The 24593-nt window shown below is 49.4% G+C and overlaps 1 protein-coding gene across 4 annotated transcripts in view; it reads right to left on the bottom strand.

Annotated features, from left to right (window-relative positions):
- AGAP1 (ArfGAP with GTPase domain, ankyrin repeat and PH domain 1) overlaps positions 1–24593 on the bottom strand; it is a 577143-nt gene that overhangs the window by 144982 nt on the left and 407568 nt on the right. For 3 of the 4 annotated variants that reach the window (XM_061122533.1, XM_061122535.1, XM_061122536.1), the window contains exon 12: positions 22925–23083. The exons of the other annotated variant lie outside the window; for it this stretch is intronic. In XM_061122533.1, the coding sequence (XP_060978516.1) occupies positions 22925–23083 (159 nt within the window). The remainder of the gene's footprint in view (positions 1–22924; positions 23084–24593) is intronic. 4 annotated transcript variants of the gene reach the window in all.

Below are 24593 nucleotides of genomic sequence, written 5' to 3'. Positions count from 1 at the left end.
GGAAGGAAACTTGTAGCTTTCTACATTTGGTAAGCCCTACATTCCGATGATGCAAAAACTGCCCAGTGCATTCAGGGACTGGCAGGCTGGCGTGGTACAATGCATCGGAAGCCCAAGATTCTGACCACTTAGGATACAAGCATACCACTGACTCTGGGCTGGAATAAAACGAGTAACTCCCACGGATTGTGCCCACGAGGAACAAAGGCTGTACCAAAGGGTACAAACCAGTCCATCCTAAAGGAAATCAACCCTGAATATTCATTGTAAGGACTTTTGCGGAAGCTGAAGCTCCAATACTTTGGCCACCTAACGCAAAGAGCTGACTCATTGGAAAGAGCTGAGCCTGATGCTGGGAAAAATTGAAGGTGGGAGAAGAAGGGGACAACAGAGGATGAGATGGTTGGATGGCATCACCAACTCAATGGACATGGGTCTGAGCAAACTCTGGGAGTTTGTGATGGACAGGGAGGCCTGGCGTGCTGCAGTCCATGGGGTCGCAAAGAGTCGGACACAACTGAGCGACTGAACAACAACAAAAGGGTACTCAGATGAGCCAGCTCAACTAGGGTGACAACACCCTGCTTCTTCTGGAACAATCCCAGGTTATGTCTGTTTTGCAGCATAATTAATCACATATGGTCACCACAACCTCAATCTCATTCTGCCATCATTTCTGAAAATGACAAAAAGAACAAAGCTAAAAGGAAATCTAATAATTATGACTATTACGCTTCAGGCAAGTAAGAGGTTTCATGAAGGCTGAAAAGCCCGTCTGAAAACCTGCCCTAAATTTCTGTGTTCTATGCTATTGAATCTCATGACCATTTCATGTCAATCTCAAATCGAAAAGCACATCTGGGACGTATAAAGTTTGTAACGTGACACATAATTTTACCTTGCCTGAAAATCTGTCAAAGATTATATTTAGGATAGCTGCCTCTCCCAGTAACCCCGTGGATGAAGACACCATGAATAATATCTCCATTCAAAACCGCAGACCAAAGACCATTTCATTTCTGAAGTGCTGTTTAAAGTATAGCCTTCTTCAGTAGTTTAATAATATTGGCCAGATGAGTGACTCTTATTTTGTCTTTTTCACAAAAATGAGAAATCAGAGTGTAACATCTAAAATTAATGGTGGTGTTTAAAAACTAATATTAAATTACTTCTGACAAAAAAGCAGTTAATAATTCAGCCTTCAGTCCAGAACATTCTTTAAAAAAGAAAAAAAAGAACTGACTTCCTTCATACTACTCTAGTTTTATCATTTTACTTTCAGTATGGCCTTGGAATTTAGGCTTTGTCCTGGCAAAAGTAAAATAAAATGCAATAGAACACAATAAAGAAGAAAGTGTTTGGAGATCTTGACTTGGATTTGCGGGGAGTTCAAAGCATTTTCTTTATCACGGCTAAAATTTTGTCAATATGGTTCCATCAGATACTATGGTGGATCTTTGGGGAAATTGCTGTAAAATAAAATGAAAGATAAGATTGTGCTCCCAAACATAATAACTGACATTTTTCTCCTTTTCCTTGAGCAGGAGCCCAGCCCCCTGTGGCTAACGGAGGGTCAGTGAAGGATGCGGTGGCCCCGGCCGGGAAGTAGAATCCGCCGCCCGCTATTTACCCGGGGATCGCTCATTCCCATTCTCCCCACGCTGCCTCTGATCCCCGGGGATGAGGTTAAAAGAAGCGAGCTCCCACAGCCTCCCCAAGTAGGATGCGACCTCCTTGCCTCAGCCAGCCCCCAGTCCTCAGGAAGACGAGTCCTCCCCTCTTCTCCCCGCCCCTCCTCCCTGCAGAAGGTTCTGGCCATCCGTGATGCTCTCTTACATACACTCTCGCCAACTGTCCCTGCCCACACTCCCTGTGATGTCCAAGCAGCCGTCCCCAGCACTTTCTGGCAACTGAGATCGGTTTCGTGGAAGACAGTTTTTCCACAGATTGGAGGGGGGAGGTTTCTGGATGATCCAAGTGCATTACAAAGACTGTGCCCCTTTTTTCTCTTTTGTGGCCATCTCAGGATATCCTGCCTTGACTTGAAGGTTAGGGTTCATGCTCCGACGTGAATCTGAAGCCACTGCTGATCTGGCAGAGGGGTGGAGCTCCGGCGGTTATGCCGATGATGGGGAGACACAGGTGAAGCTTCACCCACTCACTGGGTGCTCAGCTCCTGCTGTGCAGAGCAGTTCCCAACAGTCCCTGGACCGCTGGGGACCTCTGTCCCACAGCATGGGGCGGCTGGGACCGGCCAGCTGTCTCCTGCTCATCACGGGTTCTGTCACTTTTGGGGGCAGAGGAGACTCTGAGCCCCAAGGTGGGGGGGCTTTTAGGGTTTCCTGCAAGGTTTCCTACCCCAGGTTCCTCTAGGTCCGGGGGGCTCTCACCCAGGTTAGACCCCACCGTCACCCCGCTTCCCACAGTCTCAGACGGGCTCTTGGGAGCAGCTGCTATTTTTAGTGTCCTCTCTGGTTCCCTGGCTCTGGCTCAGAAAAGGAAGAAATCAGGGTATGTATTTTCTTCTTTCTTCCATGAAATTCAAGTTCATTTTCTAATTCTAGATCTCAGGACACTTTTTCCCAGGTGAAGGTGTCTCTTCTGTCCTTTTCAGAGACGGACCTTTGGAACTACAGGTGACTGAGTTCTAAAGACATCCCGGGGGTAGGAGGGCAGCGAAAGGTGCTGGGCTTGCTTGTCTGCCGGGCTGTTTATGTAGCTGGGGCAACTCAATGGGTTTCTGCCCTTATTTCATGAGGGTGAGTGGAAAATAGGGAAAAAAAAAAAAGAAGATACTGGTATTTGTGAAGAGAGCGGGGACTTACAAGTTTAATATGCAAAATGGGCACAAGAATGGGATTCGGTAGGCACTCAAAGTGGCGAACCTACACGACCTTGGCTACTTAGGAATTTAACCAGATCTGTTTTGATTGTGAAGAAAGAGATCAAAATGATGATATGGAGACAGAGTGCAGAGAAACAGGCTGAGCTGAGGCGTAATTTGGAATTGCACAGTATTTTCTAGCCCTCAGAAAAAGCACAGCCTGACACCACTCTCTTATGAGGCGCTACAGCCACTATTCTTAGAAATTCAACATTTATTTTTTGGCAGTGCTGAGAGGCTGGCAGGACCTTAGTTCTGGACGGGGGATCGAATCCATGCCCCTTACAATGGAAGTGCAGAGTACTAACCACTGGACTTCCAGGGAATTCCCACAAATACAACTTTAATACGTGAAAAAAATCAGTAACAAAATGATATCGCTAAGTATCTGACTGTATCTGACTCCACGTCAGAAGAGTCTCCGGAGGAAGCCTGTTTGCTCAAGCCGTGCTCGTGTGGGCAAGGAGAAGGGGTGGGCAAGACCAGCATCCAGAGCCTTGTTCTGGGGTCCGGCTGATGAGAACGTGCACTGACTATTGAACACTGCAGTTTGCTCAACGCCATGAGACTCTTACGCTATGGTTCATCCTATTGCGGACACGTCACGTGTGTAATTCCAGTTACTCCTGGGGTGATGTCTGCTTCCCAGGAGATGGGACGGGCTCTGCGGCTTCCCCGTGGCTTGGCCCGGTGACTCTGAGTTGAATTGGGCCTCCTGCTGTCTCAGTCATGTTCTGCCCTGGGGGGCAACGGGCAGGATGGGGGCAGGGAGCCTGGTGGTGTCCTGCCTCGGGTCTGTTTGCCCACCAGGTCCCAGCTCCCCTACTGCCCACCCCCTGCCCCCACCCCAGAGCTTCAAATCCCCATCCCACCCCCCACCGCCTTGCTCTGCTCCTCCCTCGCTCTACCAACACCAGCCAAGGACCACACTTTCCTGACCACTTCAAGCTGCAAGCTGAACACAGCTCCTAACGAAGAGAAAGGGGAAATTCTCAAATGCTCACCTCTTCACTTGTGCTTTTCCTAACTACAGAATTCACATTTGGGAGCAGTTCAGTTCTCAGACGGTAAAGAGTCTGCCTGCAATGTGGGAGATCCCTGGGTGGGGAAGATCCCCTGGAGAAGGAAATGGCAACCCACTCCAGTACTCTTGCCTGGAAAATCCCATGGATGGAGGAGCCTGGCGGGCTACAGTCCACGGGGTTGCAAAGAGTTGGACATGACTGAGCGACTTCACTTTCTTTCTTTTTTTCTGTTCAGTTCAATGGCTCAGTTGTATCTGACTGTGTGACTCCATGGACTGCAGCACACCAGGCTTCCCTGTCCATCACCATCTCCCAGAGCTCACTCAAACTCATGTTCATCGAGTCAGTGATGCCATCCAACCATCTCATCCTCTGCCGTCCCCTTCTCCTCCTGCCCTCAGTCTTTCCCAGCATCAGGGTCTTTTTCCAGTGAGTTGGCTCTTTGCATCAGGTGGCCAAAGTATTGGAGTTTCAGCTTCAGCATCAGTCCTTTCAATGAAAATTCAGGATATTTGGGATATTTTACATAAAATATTTGTAAAGTATTTTATGTAAAATAAAATATTTGGGATAACTTTATGTAAAACATTTTACATAAGTAGTAGGTATTCATTTCTGAATGCTGGAGTGAGAACAAGGGGAAACAGTTGGATCTTGTATGACTCCCCCACCCCACACTCTTTCTACTCAGGTGCACGCACACCCAGCCCATCTACACACATGAGATCCTGCCAGCTGCGTGACCCTGGCCAGTTATTCAGACTCTCTAAGACTCAGAGCTGTAACAGATTCAGTGAGCAGTGTGTCTAAAGCACTGAACGCAGGACTACGCAGGGCAGATGACTCTGGTACCTTATGGAAGCCTTCGGGGAGGCTCCCTGGGCGGACCCTGGTGGAGACACACCCCGTCCTCCGTCCATGGCATCTCCCAGGCAAGAGTACTGGAGTGGGTTGCCATTTCCTTCTCTAGGAGATCGTCCCAGACCACGGGTCAAACCCGAGTCTCCCACACTGGCAGGTGGATTCCTTCCCGTCTGAGCCACCCAGTCCTCACGCCTAAGATGCTTCAGTTCTAGTGGGGAAGACGATAGATAATAAAATCAACGGGTGACTCACAAAGGTTGGAAGGTGGGACGCGGTATGGAGGGAAAAGAGCAGGGAGGGGGGCTGAGGGCGATTTTAGATTGGGGGTCACAGAGGCCTCCTGGACAAGGTGGTATCTGACGGGACATGAGGGTGGGGAGGCCACGTGGGTGGGGGAAGAGGTTCCCCAGCTCAGCAGGGACGAGGCCCGGGAGCGGGTGGGACCACACGAGGGTCCTGCTGATGCCGATTCAGAGCATGAGGACACCTAAGCGTCTGTAACATCTTCCCCAGTCATTACACGGAGAGCAGCGTTTTCAGGGCGATGCGGCGTCCCAATAAGGGCTTTACTGCAACTTACCTAACCACTCCTCTATTGCTAGTCACAGAAAGTACAGAACCTTAACACATCTATGATTAAAGCCAGTCATGCCATAATCCAACCTTTGGAAATAAGCAGGAACACAGGCACTGGAAGGGTACACATCCCCCAGACTAAAAGTTTTCTGTAGGAGTTTTTTGTTTGTTTGTTTTAAGAGCAAAAAGCTTCTCTGCATTTAAAATTTTTCTAAAATGTAACGCTTTATAATTAGGGAAAACAGAAAGTTATTATCATCAAAATTAGTGAAGGGATCAGTGAGTTAACCCACTTGCAAGAAGAAAGAAGGCAGACGTCTCAGGGCAGGCTGAAACATACATGACTGACACCCATGTGATACGGTGTTCTAGCCACATGATACATAGATGTCACATCCATTGGTGGCACTTTCACACCAGCATATCTATTATTAAGGCTTCTAGAAATCAAAGAATTTTAAAAATGAAAAAGAGCATAATAAATACTATGGGGAAAAAGTGAATATTGTTTGAAAGGACAAATAGTTTCTTTAAAAAAAAAAAAAAAAAAAAACTGTCCAGGAATTTGTATTCATGTGATTTGATGGCTAACACTTTGGTTTATAGTTTTGCCAGCGCCCTGGAAGGCAGACGTGTATAAAAACCAGGGGCTGGTTCAGGCAATAACCCCAACCTTGACTGCTTTAGATGGTATCACAGGATGATAATTTTTCCAGAATGGGTGGCCCGGATGCATGCTGCCGGCTTACAAATCTCATCTGGGGGCCTGACCCGCGTGTCTTGCTGGCTCTGCTCTGCCTTCTGATTGATGGCGGCCTGACGTGCCCCCAGCCTTCAATTTCCCTCTGCACCCCCACCATAAAGGCGTCTCTCCTGGAGATGGTGGGGTGGTGCTCCTGGACACCGGCTTCCGGGGACATTTTGATGTCAAAGGAAAACAGCACTCAGACAGGAGATTTCTGACGGCAGTTTTGGGCAGTAGAGATGGTTATTTCACCTTCTGTATCATTGCAAAGCTTGAGATGAAAGGAACCAAGGAGCCAACGGCTGGTTGCAAGCTGAGTTTCCGGATCTCGTGAAATTAAGTTGAAAATCCTGCAGTACATTTTTCTGCTTTGTAATTATATAATACATTGAAGCATTTCTAAAGGAGCACTGCTTCCCTCAGTTACAACTTCAGAACCCGGATAAGGACTGCATATTTATAAACACCACGAAAAACAGAAAGCCCATGTAAAAAGGTGACTGGTATGGTTGTGATCTTGGCTAAATGTTACAGAGAGATTTCCTGTTGGAGATGAAATCCTGAACTGCAGCCAGGGAAAGATCAGGTGTGGGAGTTGTATAATGTATTTATCAATAATATCATGCTCTTGGATACTGTATTTTAAATGTAATTATAATAATTTTCTTGTAAATAAGAACACATTTTAAGAGACTCTAAAATATATAGAGAAACATTCCCCTGCTAATGCAATGAGATTTTAAAAATCCCACTGCAGAAATAATGTAGCAATTAAAACAGCATTTATAACTAAATATGTTTAAAATGTTTCTTCCTATAAAAGAGCAAAATTTTAAGCCATTTAAAATAACCATCTGTTTCCTTGTGATATAAAATTTTTAGTATCCTTGTGTAATTAATATTAATATCGCTTTCTGTTAATAACCTTATCTGTCAGAGAGTAAAGCAAAGATGTAAGGGAAGATATATTCACTGAAAGAAGTTCAAGAATGCAAAACCAACGTAATGTACAAACTCTAAAGGAGTAGACGCACAGAGAGCCTGAGGATAAGCCTGATCTGCACACAGCTCTCTCTCTCGACAATCTATCAGCTGCCTATCAGTCTATCACCTATCCCTCTACCTACCCACCTACCTACCTACCTTTCTCATTCAGCCGGCCGGCCAGCCAGCCAGCCACCCACCCCAACCTGTCTATCTCTGCTTAATGATCTATCAACCACCCTACCTACCTATCTAATCTCATCTGCCCCTCGGTCCACCCATCCATGCCCTCACCCACTCCCAATTTATCTCTCTACTGCCATCTGTCATCTACCTACCTACCTGCCTGCTGCTGCTGCTGCTAAGTCACTTCAGTCTTGTCCGACTCTGTGTGACCCCATAGATGGCAGCCCGCCAGGCTCCTCTGTCCCTGGGATTCTCCAGGCAAGAACACTGGAGTGGGCTGCCATTTCCCTCTCCACCTACCTACCTACCTATCTCCTTTTAACCATCTTACAACTACTTGTATTTTTACAACCACTCCTCTCTAACACCACTCTCACTCCTTTCCTTCTATTGGTATTTTCAAAAATTTTAAGCCCTCGAAGCATGTATTTGTAAATTCTACAACAGGAAGCAGGGTAGGGCTGGAAGAAGATCTGATCAAATTTTATTCTAAGAATTGAAAAAGTCGTCAGGGAGACAGTATAACTAAAGTTCCTTAAGCTACCTGATTCCTAGGTTGAGAACCTGAGGAAAGTACAGGAATACAGAATGAGTATTTTTCTGTCCATAGAGTGGTATAACGCCATGAGAAAATGTCCTGTATTGCATAAAAATACACAGTGTTATAAAATTATATGTTTTAATGTTGCAAAACCTCACTGAAAGTTTGATTTCATTTCTTGGAAAAGTGGCACATATATATTTGATGAATCTTTTCACACTACTCTACTTATATGTCGCTGGATGTTGGGGGAGTAAGTGAAGCTTTCTCTTTCTCTCTCTCTCTCTTTTTTAAATTACCCTAAAATCGAAAGTTTGCAACTAAAACTGCTGGGACCAAACAAACACAAGAAACTAACTGTACAATTTAGTTTTTAGAGTAAAACTAAAACTGACTGTGAAACTTCTAGACTTCCAGGAGAATAAGGGGTTGAGGGACCTGGACCCTCTGACTCCTCCCAACACACCTCTACCTCATCGTTCTATACCTATGATCACCCATGTGGACACAGGAGTTAGCTTGCAAACTGAATTACTCCTCCCTGAGAATTTGAGGTCACTTGACTGCCCAGATTCAAGCCCAAACCTTTTGGGGATCCTTTTTCTAACCATCCTTCCTACCTGGGGGTCTCCCCTCCAGCTAAGTCCCTTCATCATTCACCCCACAAAGCCCCCACACACCACGCCTTTCCCAGCCTGGGACACACACCCTTCCCTCCACCTGGGAGGCCCACATGCCCTCCTAACAGCATTTCAGGCCAAGTAACACGTCTGTCTTCTCCAGGGCCATTTCCAAGCACACCCTGGGGAACCAACACACATAGTAAAGGGCACGATGTGTTTGTTGAATGAATGAATGAACGGATAAACCACTTTTATAGTCTCAGTAGGAAGAGGGCTTAGTAATTCACACATTCATTCAGAACCCCACTTCTGAACACAAACATGTATATCACAGCTACCCCTTACTATCCTCACTTCACTTCTTACCACTTGACCAAGTACATTTCAGTCTGTTTATTGATTATCTTTTTCCCTTTTCTCCTCCAGAGACCCAGGAATTCCTTCTCGATCCCTGGGTCCACTGCCAGGCTCAGGGCAGTGGCTGACACACCATAAGCGGTCAACAAATATTTGTGGAATACCTGAGGTTAAATATAAAATTAACTAAATGCCATGAAATGCATTTTCACAACCTAATCTAGATTATCCCTGTTTACTTGAGCACTGACCTTACTTATGATTCTGAAGTGCGTTGAGATCACTCAAGGTAGGAAACTCAGTTTTAATCTCTGACCATCAACTAGTTAAAAAATTTGTGCAAGGGACTTCCCAGGTCATCCAGTGGTTAAGAATCCACCTTGCAATGCAGGGATCCGAGTTCAATCCCTGGTTGGGGAACTAAGATCCCACAGGCTGTGGAGCAACTAAGCCCGTGCAATGACTGAAGCGCACGAAACAACTAGAGCGTCCGCACAGCGAAAGGAAAAATACTGCACGACATAACGAAGATCCTGCCTGCCACAACTAAGACCTGATGCAGCCGGAGAAATAAATGTACACTTAAAGAATCTTGCACAAGGTGCCCGCAGGGTCCACTGTGAATGTTTCATGCCAGAAACTGAAACACTGTTTCCATCTTCTCTATTCCAGGTAAGGGACACTGGCTTTGTTAGGAAACAAGTTTCTAGAGGAGCAGGCAAAGCAGTTCTGTTTTAAATCTTAAAAGCTCAGAGAATTATTAGCACAGGAAATTGGCAGAGAGGCCCGGGAGCTCACTTGGCAAGCCTACCACACCACCCCTGTCATCACAGGGCCCGCCCCTCTTTGGGGATGACTCAGTGATGATCCAAGTGGACTCGGGGGTGAGGTCAGTGCATTTAACGAGTGAGGAAGATGCTGTGACAACGTGCGGGCTGTGGTTTCAGGGGTCTGGGTAGACAAGAGGCTCGGGGAGGAGGCAAACGAGAAAGCCAGATGGGGTGACTCTGGACACGGTCACGGGATGGGAAGGGGCAGGGACCTGCTTGACAGGCAGGACACAGACGAGCAGGTGCAGTGACAGCCACGTCACAGTCAAGCTCAGGAGAAAGGACATCTCGGGGAAGGTGGCTGGGCCATCGAGGCCACGTGGACACTGAGCCCTGAATGGCCATGGTGACTCGCCCAGATCCGAGCAGAGCACAGGCTGAGCCATGGAGAGGGAGCCGGGGAGGGCGTGGGAGAGTTGACAGAGAGACATCGGGGCCCTGGCCAGCTGTCCTGCTGCTAAGCCGCTTCAGTTGTGTCCGACTCTGTGCGACCCCATAGGTGGCAGCCCACCAGGCTCCCCCATCCCTGGGATTCTCCAGGCAAGAACACCGGAGTGGGCTGCCATTTCCTTCTCCAATGCATGAAAGTGAAAAGGGAAAGTGAAGTTGCTCAGTCGTGTCCGACTCTTAGCAACCCCATGGACTGCAGCCTACCAGGCTCCTCAGTCCATGGGATTTTCCAGGCCAGGGTACTGGAGCGGGGTGCCATTGCCTTCAGCCAGAAACAAAACCTCAGGAAGACACGCCACGTTCAGCGGGAAGACACGGGGTGTCACATACAGGCGCTGGCAACGGGGTTCATGTTTCTTTTCAAGATGCGTTTGGGAGACTTTAGGGAAACAAGAAAAGAAAGAGGCAGGAAATGAGACAGGACGGATGAGGCAGGGCTGCAGGGCGGGTGGCCAGTGGGTGAGTGGCAGGCACACACCCCAGGAAGTCCAGTCCATAGAACTCACCACAGGAACTGGTCCTTCAGGGTCAGGCCAAGGGAAGACTCATGCGTGAGTGGCCCTGCGTCTGCGGCTCGAGCCACTGGGAAGATGAGATGGTGGGGAGGTGGGTGAGAACACAGATTTCCAGAAGGACGCCTGGTTCTGCTTTGAATTTAACGAGCCTGAGTGAACTGGCCAACGGCCGTGCAAGGTCACTGGTCACGTATGTGCAATGGAGGAGGGGGCGGCAGGCTGGCTGTGACCGTGGTGGTCTTCCCTGTTCAGAGAGCTGGCTGGGCCCACTGGAGCAGGGCGTGGGGTGAGGAGAGAGGCTGAGTCCTGAGCAACATCACCGATGTCAACCCCGCAGGCTGAGGACGCAGACCTCTGGGCGTGGTAGCAGAACCCAGAGAAGGCAATGTCAGAGGAGCCAAGACGGGAGAGCATGTCCAGCACGACAGAGCCGGCAGCGGGCTCGCCGTCCCCGAGAAGCAGATGGCAAAGGGCCACGGAGCGCCTGGACGCTGGACAAGAGCGGGTCCGGCCGTGCGGGGAGAGCGCAAGACAGGGATGGGCCAGAGAGAAGGCCCTCGGTGAGTAACTGGAGACAGCGAGTGTAGACAGGGCTTCTGGGAGGGTGTGAGGAGGAGCGCTGGGAAGGAGCTGGAAGGTCAGAGGGCCCTGGAGCAGGGACGGGAGAAGCCCGAGTGGGCCTGCTTGCTGGGAAGGACCCAAGACCCAGGAGGATCTTCTACAGGAAGCAGACGGGATAACTGCAGGGGCAGAGTCCTTTGGGAGTGAGAGGTGATGGGTCCAAAGGTGGGGGGCGGGGGGCGACGCTTTACAATGGATGCCCCATCCTCCATGAAGGCTGTGGCTCCAACTGCAAGGGGGGCGGTGTGGGATTAGTTAAGCTTAAACAGGGTCGGCAGGGGAGGGCGAAAGTGAAAGATTCGAGAGCACAATGTTTGAAACGGTATGCCGAAAAGTTACACCGTATCACATTTACACTACTCTGTGTCAAAAAGAATGGCAGAAAGTGAAGAAGAACTAAAAAGCCTCTTGATGAAAGTGAAAGAGGAGAGTGAAGAAGTTGGCTTAAAGCTCAACATTCAGAAAACTAAGACCATGGCATCCGGTCCCATGACTTCATGGCAAACAGATGGGGAAACAGTGTCAGACTTTATTTTTTGGGGCTCCAAAATCACTGCAGATGGTGACTGCAGCCATAAAATTAAGACACTTACTCCTTGGAAGGAAACTTATGACCAACCTAGACAGCATATTAAAAAGCAGAGACACTACTTTGTCAACAAAGGTCCGTCTAGTCAAGGCTATAGTTTTTCCAGTAGTCATGTATAGATGTGAGAGTTGGACTATAAAGAGAGCTGAGCGCTGAAGAACTGATGCCTTTGAACTGTGGTGTTGGAGAAGACTCTTGAGAGTCCCTTGGACTGCAAGGAGATCCAACCAGTCCATCCTAAAGGAAATCAGTCCTGAATATTCACTGGAAGGAATGATGCTGAGGCTGAAACTCCAATATTTTGGCCACCTGATACGAAGAGCTGACTCATTTGAAAATACCCTGATGCTGGGAAAGATTGAGGGCAGGAGAAGGGGACGACAGAGGATGAGATGACTGGATGGCATCATTGACTCAATGGACATGAGTTTGGGTAAACTCCGGGAGTTGGTGATGGACAGAGAGGCCTTGGCGTGCTGCGGTTCACAGGGTCTCGAAAAGTCAGACACGACTGAGCGACTGAACTGAACTGAACTGTGTCAAAACTGTCATAATTCCTGTGCTATACAGTAGGTCCTTATTAGTTACCTATTTTACACATAGCAATGTATGTCTTTTCAATACTCTGTAATGGCCTCTATGGGAAAAGAATTAAAAAGGAGTGGGTGTATCTACATGTGTAACTGAATCACTCTGCTGTACATCTGAAACTAACACAACTTTGTAAATCAACTCTACTCCAATACAAACTTAAAAAAAAAAAAAACTCACAAATCTTTCCTGCAACTTTGACCTGCCATTCTGAGTTTGGTTCTCCTGATGTACACAGAGTAAGGTTCCTGCTTGTTACTTTGACCACTGTTTGCATGTGCTGTTCACTCCCCCACCCTCCAGTTCCAGAGGAGTGGATCTTAACCCCAGCTGCACCTGAGAAGTCCCCTGGGGACACCCAGGCTCAAATCAGCCCCTCTCCCTGGCCCCAGAGGCAGTACTTTGGAAAAGCGCCCTCCAGAGGAGGACCAAGGACCCCTCCCCCGGCTCCAGAGCCCCTCCCACCTCCCAATCCCTCCATCCCTCTTTCTCTGATGGGGGTTCCAGAGCCTTTTCCAAATACCCCTATCCACTGCTGTGGACACTTCCCCATTTGCCAGTGACCTTCTGGAAACACGGCCCCATGGAAGAGGCCTCTCATCTCCTAGGGAAGAGTGAAAGTGAAAGTGCTAATTGCTTAGTTGTGTCCGACTCTTTGCCACCCCATGGACTGTAGCCCGCCAAGCTCCTCTGTCCGTGGCTCTCTCCAGCAAGAAGACTGGAATGGGCTGCCATTCTCTTCTCCAGGGGATCTTTCTGACCCAGGGATTGAACCCGCGTCTCCTGCAGGCAGATTCTCTACTGCTGAGCCACCAGGGGAGCAGAGGAAGTCTCAGAATCTCAGGAGACAAGCTACGCCTGGGTCTGTCTGTAGACGCTGGGTTCGCATTCAGCGTGTGCACAGCTGGTGTGCTGAGCCTGAATGCCGAACCTCTTTCCCTCAGCTGCGCTTTGTGGCCTGACCCACCTCGTGGCCTCTGAGTAGGGAGGACACTGAGATGACGCCTGCCAACGTGTGTCAGCCACGTGTTCTCAACACAGGCCCGCAGATAGCCCGGGCCACCCTGGGTCCCCTTCAGGCAGTGTTCCCGGGGGCGGGTGGTACATAGAAAAGCACAGTGGGTGGAGGTTAAAGCACGGCCTGAGATGGATCCAGCCTCCTGCTATTTCTGTTTTCTCACCAAAGTCGGGATGGCACTAGCCCACCGCCCCTGCCCACCCCGGGGTCCTCGTGCCTGGCAGGCAAGGGGCGTTGGATGGACGCCACGTGACGGCATCACTGGCGGTGGTGGCAGGACCACCGTAGGGGCCAGCCACACGCCCTGCCTTCGGTCTTGAGGGGTGTTCTGGGAAGTGGAGTCGAAAGTCTCGCTGTGGATGAGGCACTGCCATGGGTTGGATGCAGTCATTCTCAAGAAAGGAAACAGCCTCCCTTGCCTTTGGGAAGCATTAGCTGGTGGCTGGGAGGGCCCAGGGAGCCCCAGTCTCCGCAGTCAAGTCCAGGGTTTCCTGCCCTCGGTGCTCCTGACTTTGAACAGGATGGTTCTCTGTCTCGGGGGAGTTGCCCCGTGTTCACCAGCTTCTCTGCCTTCTACCCGCCTGGATTCCAGAAGCAAACCCCTCCAACCCCCTGAGCCGCGACAACCTAAACTGTCTCCAGACACTGCCAAATATCCCCAGGGGAAGGACACACAAAAATCACCCTTGGTTGAGAACCTCCAGTCTAGATGAAGATACTGAGGGCCAGAGGGGCCCAAAGATTGGGACCAGGCACCATGGCGACTGGCAAGAGCATTCTTCTCGGCCATCTGTTTAAAATGATTTTCAGACATTTGCCAGGCAACTCGAGAATTGCTGGCCTGCAGGTTCGGAGTTTTCTGCTGTGTCTGATACCGGGGGCAGCATTTCCCCGGGGCCAGCACCTGCTGCTAGAAATAGCTGGTAGGAAAGAACTGAGCAGGGAAGTACAAAGTAACAATGTTCTGATTGGGAGGAAAAAAATACACCTTTCCCCCCTGTGGCCAGATACCCTAGGAAGCTTCTGCTTTCTCCTCGGTCCCACGCAGAGAAAGGGAAGCGGGTTCCGCGAGCAGAAGGAAACTGGGGTCATTCCTTTAATTAGGCCGACCAGCCTGGTGGGGGGAATAGACTGCGGCGGCTGAGCCTGGGACTGCCCAACTCCGAGATGAGAGCCCGCGGGCCCTTTAATACTGAGCAGAGTGGAGGGTTGATGACAACCCCCAGGGGATGGCTTCTGAATGCCAGCCAAGATTTGGGAGAAATGATGAGAAAGGCAAAGTTCAGGATCAGTGAGAGAGGGAAAATGTCTGTGTTTCTTCCCTTAGAACTAGCAAGCCTATGAAAAGATAAACAACTTTTATGATACTTTGTTTCAACACGAAGAATTCATTTCTCCTTTAAGCAAATAGGAGAGGGCAAAACTATAAGCTTTGGAATCGGAAAGCCCTGGGTTTGAATTCTGGCTATTAAACGAGTGCGGTCTTAAAGTTTCTAGGCCTTTTCGAACCTCACTTATCAAACATTGATAAGGACTCTCAGGAAATGGGCATTAGACGGCAGGCACCAGACGCAGAGGGGCCGCTGTACCAACTCAGACTCGGGTAAGATGGCCCACAGGCACACGGAAGATGCTCAACGGTGCTGACGTCAAGAGAAGCACAAATCAAAACGACAACGATGTATCCCTTCACACAGGTCAGAATGGCCAACATCAAAAAGTCTACAAACGATAAACGCTGGAGAGGGTGTTGAAATAAGGGAACCCTCCTACGCTGCTGGGGCCATGTGAGTTGGTGCAGTCACTATTGAAGAACAGGGCTTCCCTGACGGCTCAGCTGGTAAAGAATCCACCTGCACTGCATTGATTCGTGGGTTGGGAAGATCCCCTGGAGAACGGAAAGGCTAGCCACTCCAGTATTCTGGCCTGGAGAATTCCATGGACTGTGTAGTCCATGGGGTCACAAAGAGTTGGACATGACTGAGCAACTTTCACTTTCACTATGAAGAACACTATGGAGGTTCCTTAAAAATTAAAAATACAGCTAACATAGGATCCTGCAATCCCACTCCTAGGAGAATATATCTGGAGAAAACTCTAATTTGAAAAGATAAATGCACTATAGTGCTCATAGCAGCACTCTTCACAATAGCCAAGACAAGGAAGCAACCTAAATGTCCACTGACAGATCAAAGGTCAAAGATGCGGTATGTATATGGAATACTACTCAGCCATAAAAAGAATGAAATAATACCATTTGCAGCAACATGGATGGACCTGGAAATGATCAAACTAAGGGAAGTTAGCCAGATAGAGACAAATATCATAGGATATCACTTAACATGTGAAATCTGAAAAAAAAATGATACAAACGAACTAATTTACAAGACAGAGACAGGCTCACAGAGGAAGAAAATAAACTTAGAGTTAGTAAAGGGGAAAGGGAAGAGTATAAATTAGGAATCAGGAATTTGAGATTAACAGATACATACTACATATAGAATAAACAAAAAGGAACTATTGTATAGCCCAGGGAACTATATTCGCTATCTTGTAATAACCTATAACGGAAAGGAATCTGGACAAGAATAGATATATATATGTATAACTGTGCTAACGACCTGAAGCTCACACAACACTGTAAATCAACTGTTGTGCCCTGGCTCCATTGCTAAGTCATGTCCAACTCTGTGATTCCACGGACTGTAGCCCGCCAGGCTCCTCTGTCCATGGGGATTCCCCAGGCAAGAATACTGGAGTGGGTCGCCATTTCCTCCTCCAGGGGGATCTTTCTGACCCAGGGTTAGAAGTCTCACCCCCATCTCCTGCACTGGCATACGGATTCTTTACTGCTGAGCAACCTGGGAAGTCAACTATAGTTCCGTAGACTCCCAGGTGAGAGCAGTACTGTCATTCACTACCGCCCCCTGCTGGTCACACGCTAAAATTGCCAGCACAGAAGCCAAGGAGAGTAAAAGAGTGCTCACGTTGTGGAAACTAAAGTCAATGAACGGACAGAGAACATCCCTAGAACCCACGTTTATGGCACGCTCTCTGTAATCGCGAATTCAGGGCTGCCTGTCCCTCCTGGAGCTGGCTCTGTGGGGAGGGAGAGACCAAAGGGAGTGCAGGACACACGGACCAGAGCAGAAATGTGTGTTTCTCACGGTGCGTGCGTGCTTAGTCACGTCTGTCTCTTTGCGACCCCATGGACTGTAGGCTGCCAGGCTCCTCTGTCCATGGGAATTTTCCAGGCAAGAATACTGGAGTGGGTTGCCATTTCCTTCCCCAGGGGATCTTCCCAACCCAGGGATCAAACCCACATTTCTAGTGTCTCCTGCATCAGCAGGCAGATTCTTCACCAACTGTGCCACCTGGGGAGGCTAAACTCCTATAAAAAAAAAATGTCCATGATGAAAAAAAAATTTGAAGGTTTGCAAATATGCAAATTTTTGCTTCAGATTCAGGACTGGTTGTCCGATAACCACAGATTCAGGTGGGAAGATGTGTGGTTACACGGCGTGAAGGGAGCAGGCACTCCACACCTTCCACATGGAAGCCTGCAAGATGGGTGTGGCTCTTATACGTGGGGCTGATGAGGTCGGACAGTGGTGCAGGCAGGCTGAAGTGAAATATTCAAGCAGCAGTTGAAGCAATACAATGCTGCCGGCAGCAGGAGATTAAGTGTTGGAGCGAAGCAATCGGGGATGGGCTGGAGCCAGCGGAACAGCCTGACAGCCGGGACAAGGAACCGGCGCCACGGCTGGCGCTGGCAGGAGCTGCTGGCAGGCCTGCGGGCTTGCCGACGAGACACGCAGGGACACTTGCAGGTGGTGCACGCAGCTCACGGCATTGGCTCCGGCCGTCAGCACAGGTGGGACGCCCCTCTAAGTGCATTTTGCCTCAGAGCAAGGTAAGACCACTAAGTATACTACAGATGACCCCCCGAGAGTCCCTCGCTACCCACAGTCATGCTAACTCTTGGCTAACACTTCTGGAGAAAATGACCTATAGAGAAAACGATTAATCCCCCCCCACAAAAAATTCCAGGCTTCCAAGGAGATTCCAGAGACTCCTCAGCCAATAGTTGTTGCAGAGATAATTGCTCTGAATCTATCAATAAAGCCGAGCTGCCCCTTCATTGACTGCGAGCACCAATTTCTTTCACCCAGCATTATAAGTTGGTGTTCACGGGCTCACTCCTGCCATTACGGTGATAAACAGTTTAAACCACAACAGGGTCTGACATGTAGATCAATTCTGGGTCCATAAAGAATCTACACAACAGGTTCTAGGACAGGAATTTACAGCCGCCAGTTTTTATTCTCTCTTGCTGCAAAAATTACTTCTGTCAAACACTTAGGAGAGTGAGGAAAAATGTAAAAAAATTAATTTTTCATGTACTACCAGAGCAGCCTTTCTCAACGCTGAAGCTCAAGATGAATATGTTTCCGCATTTAAAAAATTACTCGGAGCTGCATGTGGCGCTGAGTGGGAGTGGGTCCCAACCCTCCGCGCTGACTGTGAGCCGGCAGACAGCAATTTGAAACCCTGAGCCGAGCTGTCTGCATTTCCTCTCGGGGCAGCTGTGGGTGTCACGTTAGCAACGCCAAATTATATTAGACATTTAATTTTAAACCTCAGGTACTTAAATGTAAAACCTTACCACAGTAATAGTCATAAAGCAGTGGGGCATTCCATCTCACAGAATGGATTCTTCTTTCTCCTCCCCCCACCCCACTTAATTTAACCAGGACCTCCTGTTTTGTGGTTTTGCACACCACAAAGTCATCTAGGTAATTAGGAGTTTGCTCACAGTTGCTTGAAAGGCAGAAAACCCCAGGGTACCTGTGGGTCCAAAGGGAAGACTTGACAAAGTTCTCTGGAGCCAAAGTCTTAATTTAGAGTGGACGATGGGGTAGAGGAAAATGGAACCCCCATGTTATGTATTATTATGTACAATAAAAACGTGGGATAATAAGAAGGCATATTCACCAACACACAGGCACTCGGATTCAAAAGCTGCTGTCGTCCCCCTGCCCCTATTCCTGCGGCTACCACTGGGTAAGCTTTTCTATGACTCTGACATCCAAACCAGGGACACAGGGGAAAAAGATGATTAATTTTAAAAAAAGGGTGGTGTTTGTATTTCACTGAGACTTAGAGAAAAAACACAACAGAGAGCTCTTAATCACTGTTTCTTTTGTGGTTATTTTCCAAGCGTGGCAGGGAATGCGGATGCCAAGTTGAGGTCCTGAAATCCATTCATAACTGTGTTTTCTTGAAGTCAGCCGTCGGATCCTGTGCCCTGGTTTTCATTAACAATTGCTCGGGGTATGGCAGGACGGTACCATTGAGAGGGAAGCCAGGATGTTACTCTGGATGCAAGTGGGCCCCAGTCGCCTAGAATTCTTGACAACATGTGCTCTGAACCAGGAAGTCTAGCTGGAGCCTGGGACTCTGCGATTCTAGCCAACTTCCAGGGGCTGTCAGATACCACTTAGTCCGTGGACCACACTTTGAGAAGCAAGGATCTCGAGCAATGGTTCTCAGACTTCCGCCCACAGCATCATTCCATGGAGGGTCTGTTAGCACAGATGCTGCTGGGCGCCACCCCTGAGTTTTAGATTCAGTGGGTCTGGGAAGATCACCTGGAGGAGGAAATGGCAACCCCACTCCAGTATCCTTGCCTGGAGAACCCCTGGGACAGAGGAGCCTGGTGGGCTGCAGTCCATAGGGTCTCAAAGAATTGGACATGACTGAAGTGACTTAGCACCCATGCACGGGACTGGGATGGGACTTAAGAATCTGTATTTCTAACCAGTTTCCGGGGGATGTTGCCGTCACGGGTCTGGGCAGCCTATCTGAGAAGTGCTGATGCAGAGAGTCTGAGGCCTGGAATCAGGCCTCCTGGGTTCACATGGCAGCTTCACCAGGAGGTGACTTTGCATAAGCGATACTGAGCTCTTCTTGTACCAGAGCCTCCCCGCCTGGAAATGGAGCCAAGAGCGGCACCCACTCCACGGCGAGCAGACGTGACGGTCCACACGAGGGCCTCAATAACATCAGCTCTTTCTATCATGACAGCTGTGTCTCTCTTCAATCATATCTTGGGTGTGACACAGCCACCCGTCCTTAGGAAATACAGATGTGAGGGAAAATCCCTGTGAAACTGCAGGACCCTTACTTCTGTGAAACATTCTGTTGTCTCTCTGGATCTTTGCTACTTGAAATGTCAGCTCTAAGTTTTAAACAAGATGCTAATTAACTCTGCAATTTAAAAAAAATTTATTTATTTATTTGTCTGGGCTGGGTCCTTGTCTCCCTGCGGTGGGCTTTCTCTCCTTGCGGTGAGGGGGGCTACTCCCTGGTTGCGGTTCGAGGGCTTCTCACTGCAGTGGCTCTCGGTTGTGGAGTACGGACTCCAGGCACACAGGCTCAGCAGCTGCGGCTCCAGGGCTCAGTTGCTCCCTAGCACGTGGGCTCTTTCCAGACCAGGGATGAAACCCGTGTCCCCGGTATTGGCAGGTGGATTCTCAACCACTGGGCCACCAGGGAAGTCCTAATGTTGCAATTTTGATCCCTTATCATTCATCTCAAATAGATGGGGAAACAATGGAAACAGTGACAGACTTTATTTTTGGGGGGCTCCAAAATCACTGCAGATGGTGATTGCAGCCATGAAATTAACAGATGCTTACCCCTTGGAAGGAAAGTTATGACCAACCTAGACAGCATATTAAAAAGCAGAGACATTACTTTGCCAACAAAGGTCCATCTAGTCAAAGCTATGGTTTTTCCAGTAGTGATGTATGGATGTGAGAGGTGGACTATAAAGAAAGCTGAGTGCCAAAGAATTGATGCTTTTGAACTGTGGTGTTGGAGAAGACTCTTGAGAGTCCCTTGGACTGCAAGGAGATCCAACAGTCCTTCCTAAAGGAGATCAGTCCTGGGTGTTCATTGGAAGGACTGATGCTGAAGCTGAAACTCCAGTACTTTGGCCACTTGATGCAAAGAACTGACTCACTGGAAAAGACCCTTATGCTGGAAAGATTGAAGGCGGGAGGAGAAGGGGATGACAGAGGATGAGATGGTTGGATGGCATCACCGACTCAATGAAGATGAATTTGGGTAAACTCCAGGAGTTGGTGATGGACAGGGAAGCCTGGTGTCCTGCAGTCCATGGGGTCGCAAAGAGTTGGACACGACTGAGTGACTGAACTGAACTGCACTGAACTGTACAGACCAAGGCAATCACCTTCGGTGGGAAGAGGCTTCCAACCAAATCAAGCATCTGGAAATCAGGGAGTCTCTGATGAGACAGAAGGTGCGGGGGTGCTTTGGATCACACCTGTGACCAGAGGCAAAGAGCTAGTGGGTAGAGGGAGAGTTAGCAAGTAAGGCGGTTTTTTTTTGGGGGGGGGGGCGGGCTGCACTTTGCATTATGTGGGATCTTAGTTCCCTAACCAGAGATCGAACCGTGCCTCCTGCATTGGAAGGACAGAGTCTTAAGCATCGGAGCTCCAGGGAAGCCCCCTAGCGAGTCTCTGTGCAAACGGAAAATTTGTAAAGAATGGATTTTAGGTTCATATGCTGCTTCCAATGCTTTTCCTAAAAAAATATTCTGAGCATGTGGGAGGCCAACACTTGGGGGTGAAACTTATTCTTCTATATTATTACATAGTTATACTCCCCAAACATAACTCTTATGGCACATAAAGAACCAAGCCCAAAGGCTGCTGCCCTAGTCAGGCTGCGCTGGGTGCTCAACAATTCTCAACAGACAAGGAAAGCTCTGGCTGGGGGCAGCTGCTGGGCAAGGCAGGGCCAGGGCGGTGTGTGCACCAGGCCGAGGAGGCCCAGGTCAGCTCCTCCTACCCTCAAACTCGAGCGCGCCTTCTCAGAAAGAGGGCGACGGCAAAAACCTGCTCGGACAGCAAGACAATGCTAACTGAAAAATGGACACACTGCAGAGAACTGGGCAATGCAATTAAGTGTGTGACGGAGAAGGAAAGGGCAACCCATGCCAGTGTTCTGGCCTGGCAAACCCCATGGACAGGGGAGCCTGGCGGGATATAGTCCACGGGGCTGCAGAGCGTCAGACACGACTTAGCGATTAAAACAACGAGTAGGGGGACTACTTGCCCCTCCAAAAAAAAAAGTGACCGTGGCAACAACAGCACATCTTCTGGGACAGAAGCCACAGGCGTTCGGAGCCCTGCACACCTAAAGACCACACAGGGGCGGGAAGAGCACACCCATCTGAAGATAAGATCACGGAGGTCGCCCGCCAAGGCCTTACGGTCGGCAGGTGGAGCGGGGAGGGTCTCTGCTGGAAACACAGCCCCGTCTGCTGAGACGCTGGGCCTTATGGGGCCCCGATGACTGTGAACGCACACGTGTCACCTCACAAGGGAATAAACTGCAGGCGGCTAATGTATAACGATTTCAACCCCATCACTGAATTTCTGGAGGTACTGTCATGATACCAGACGAGAGGTGAAACGCCCGGCCCCTGAAGAGGGTGGAGGCAGAGGTTTGCTCTCCACGGAAGCATCTCATTTTGCCTGAGGAAGGAGCGGGGAGTGGGGTGCTGGGCTCTGGGTGAGGCCGTGTGTACACCCCAGGCCCGCGAGATCACAGCATCCTTTGGCGCTGCCTTCCCAGACCCCGCTTCCCCTCCTGGGCCTGGAGATGCCACTCCTTAAGGCCTCTGCTTGGCGGCGGCTGACGGAGGAGTGTGGGGGTAACCGGCGACAAGGAAGCTGTTTACCCAAAGTACACGTCCTGCGGCAGCAGCTGCTGGGTCTACAGGGAAGACCTGATGCTGAATCTTTTAATTAGAACAAATTATGCTAAAATTACTCTAAAACCCTGTCTGATAGATGACACTCTACAGTGGGAATTCCTTTAAATACCGGTGAACAGGCCACAGACAAAAATGCCACAGGCAAAGCATGTTGCGGTAAGCGGGGCCTCGATGCTGCATAATTCATGCACTCACACATATGTCAAGATGGTTTCCCGGGAGCACATTTGCTTCCCAAGAAGATGTCCACACTTGAAAAAAAGAAAAAAAAAAAAAAAGCAAGGGGGAAGACTCTCCCAAACTTAAGAGGATATACCAGGAACATGGGCCAATGGCTAAGGAGGAAGAATTATGTGTTTTGATTTGATGCCAAGAAAGTGAAGCCTAACCACCTACAGTGGTTCCACACTAATGCTGGAACATGAAGGCCACCTCGTGGAGGGACGTGTGAGCAGGGGCACAGCCTCTCCTAAAGCCTCAGTTTCCCAATCTGTCAAGCGGGGCGAACCTCCACCGCGTCCCTCCACTGGAGTGGGACAAGGGATGACGTGGGTGAGGCTACCGATCGAGGACACAACTGCTCCACAAGTGGACGGCGGGCTGCACACCGTCGGCAGGGCGGCCGCGCTCACAGCAGAGCGCCGCGTCCAGCCCCTGGTTTACAACCGAGGACCGCGAGGCGGCCGCGGGTGCGCGGGGCCGTGCCTCTCTCTTACCACTGCTGACGGCTGAATTTGCAATGACCGTAGCCTCGCTCCACTGGTCGGCACTGGAGACAGAGTAGGACCGCTGCTGCATGCCGTCCGCTCGGCTGTTGAAGGAGCCCAGGCTGACGCCGCTCGCCATCTGAGACCCAGGCGCACTAGTGACATTCCCTAGGAATAAACAAGTCAGGTGAACACCAGTGCGCACCGCACACCCGAAGCCGGCAAGAGTTAGTCTAGGGGCTACGCGCCTGCGCGCCATGGACCTGACGCCGTGCGCACCTGGCCTCTGGATTCACGGAGAGGAGAGGCAACGCCGGAAGCAACAATGCTCCGGAGGAAAGCAGGGTGAAGCAAGCCTCACGGTACTCGACAAAGGAACCCAAGACTTCAGGTGGCTGCAACCACCGCGAGCCAAGACAAAGACGTGCACCGCCATCTCTAGACGGAGCAGCGGTGAAGACAGAAGACCCACTTATGGGGAAAAAAAGAAAAAAACTACTCCTGGCGGGGCCTCCCTGGGGCCGCAAGGGTAAAGAATCCACCTGCCAATGCAGAAGCCTCAGATCGATCCCTGGGTCGGGAAGATCCCCGGGAGAAGGAACCCACTCCAGTATCTTGCCTGGAGAATTCCACGGACAGAGGAGCCTGGCGGGCTACAGTCCAAGGGGTCGCAAGGAGTTGGACACGGCTGAGCGACTAAACAAGGATATTCCAGCAGGCCAGCGAGACAAGGCGGATCCTGGAGGAGTCCTGCTGCGTCGACGTATCGGTGCAAGCAAAACCATCGCCAATAGGATTCCACTGTCTGCTGCCAGAGAGTTAGTCTCATGGGACAGCCATACTTTATTATCAACACAAATCAGAGTTCCTAGATGCAACATGGGTGGCAGAGTCAGGCTCTTAAACCAGGTAAGTTTACTCTTCACCTTGAAAAGAGGCTACATGGAGGGAAAATAATCTTGGCAACTTCACAGCACGCAGTGTGGTGAAAAATGGGTCCGTTTTATACCTAATGATTTGAATCAGTTGCTCAACATCAGAGTGAATTATTGTCACCACAATTTCAGACCCAAAAATATAATTAAGCGCCTTTCTCTAAAGCTCAGCCAATCACACCTTGCTGCTAGGGAGTTCGCTGGATCTATAAAGAGATCTTTGAGGGCATTAAACGTTTTTGTTTTTTTTTAGTTTAGAACCAATTAAATTCTAAATTGTTTCCATAAAAGGTTTTCATAGCCCACGATTTTAAATACATAGAGCATACTGCTGCTGCTGCTAAGTTGCTTCAGTCGTGTCCGATTCTGTGCGACCCCATAGACGGCAGCCCACCAGGCTCCCCCGTCCCTGGGATTCTCCAGGCAAGAACACTGGAGTGGGTTGCCATTTCCTTCTCCAATGCATGAAAGTGAAAAGTGAAAGTGAAGTTGCTCAGTCGTGTCCGACTCTTAGTGACCCCATGGACTGCAGCCTACCAGGCTCCTCCACCCATGGGATTTTCCAGGCAAGAATACTGGAGTGGGGTGCCATTGCCTTTTCCGATAGAGCATACTAGTAGTCCCCAAATCTGGCCAATTACCCATGGAGCTTTTTTAAAAATAGCAGCTGCAAAAAAAAAATTCAAATTTTGATTCCAACGGTCTGGCGGGTAGAGCTCGAAGGAACACACATTTTTCAGAAG

The sequence above is a fragment of the Dama dama genome, chromosome 20, assembly GCF_033118175.1.
Source record: "Dama dama isolate Ldn47 chromosome 20, ASM3311817v1, whole genome shotgun sequence".
NCBI lineage: Eukaryota > Metazoa > Chordata > Mammalia > Artiodactyla > Cervidae > Dama > Dama dama.
Note: the sequence above shows the minus strand (reverse complement) of the source record. Positions and strands in the feature narration are given on the sequence as shown.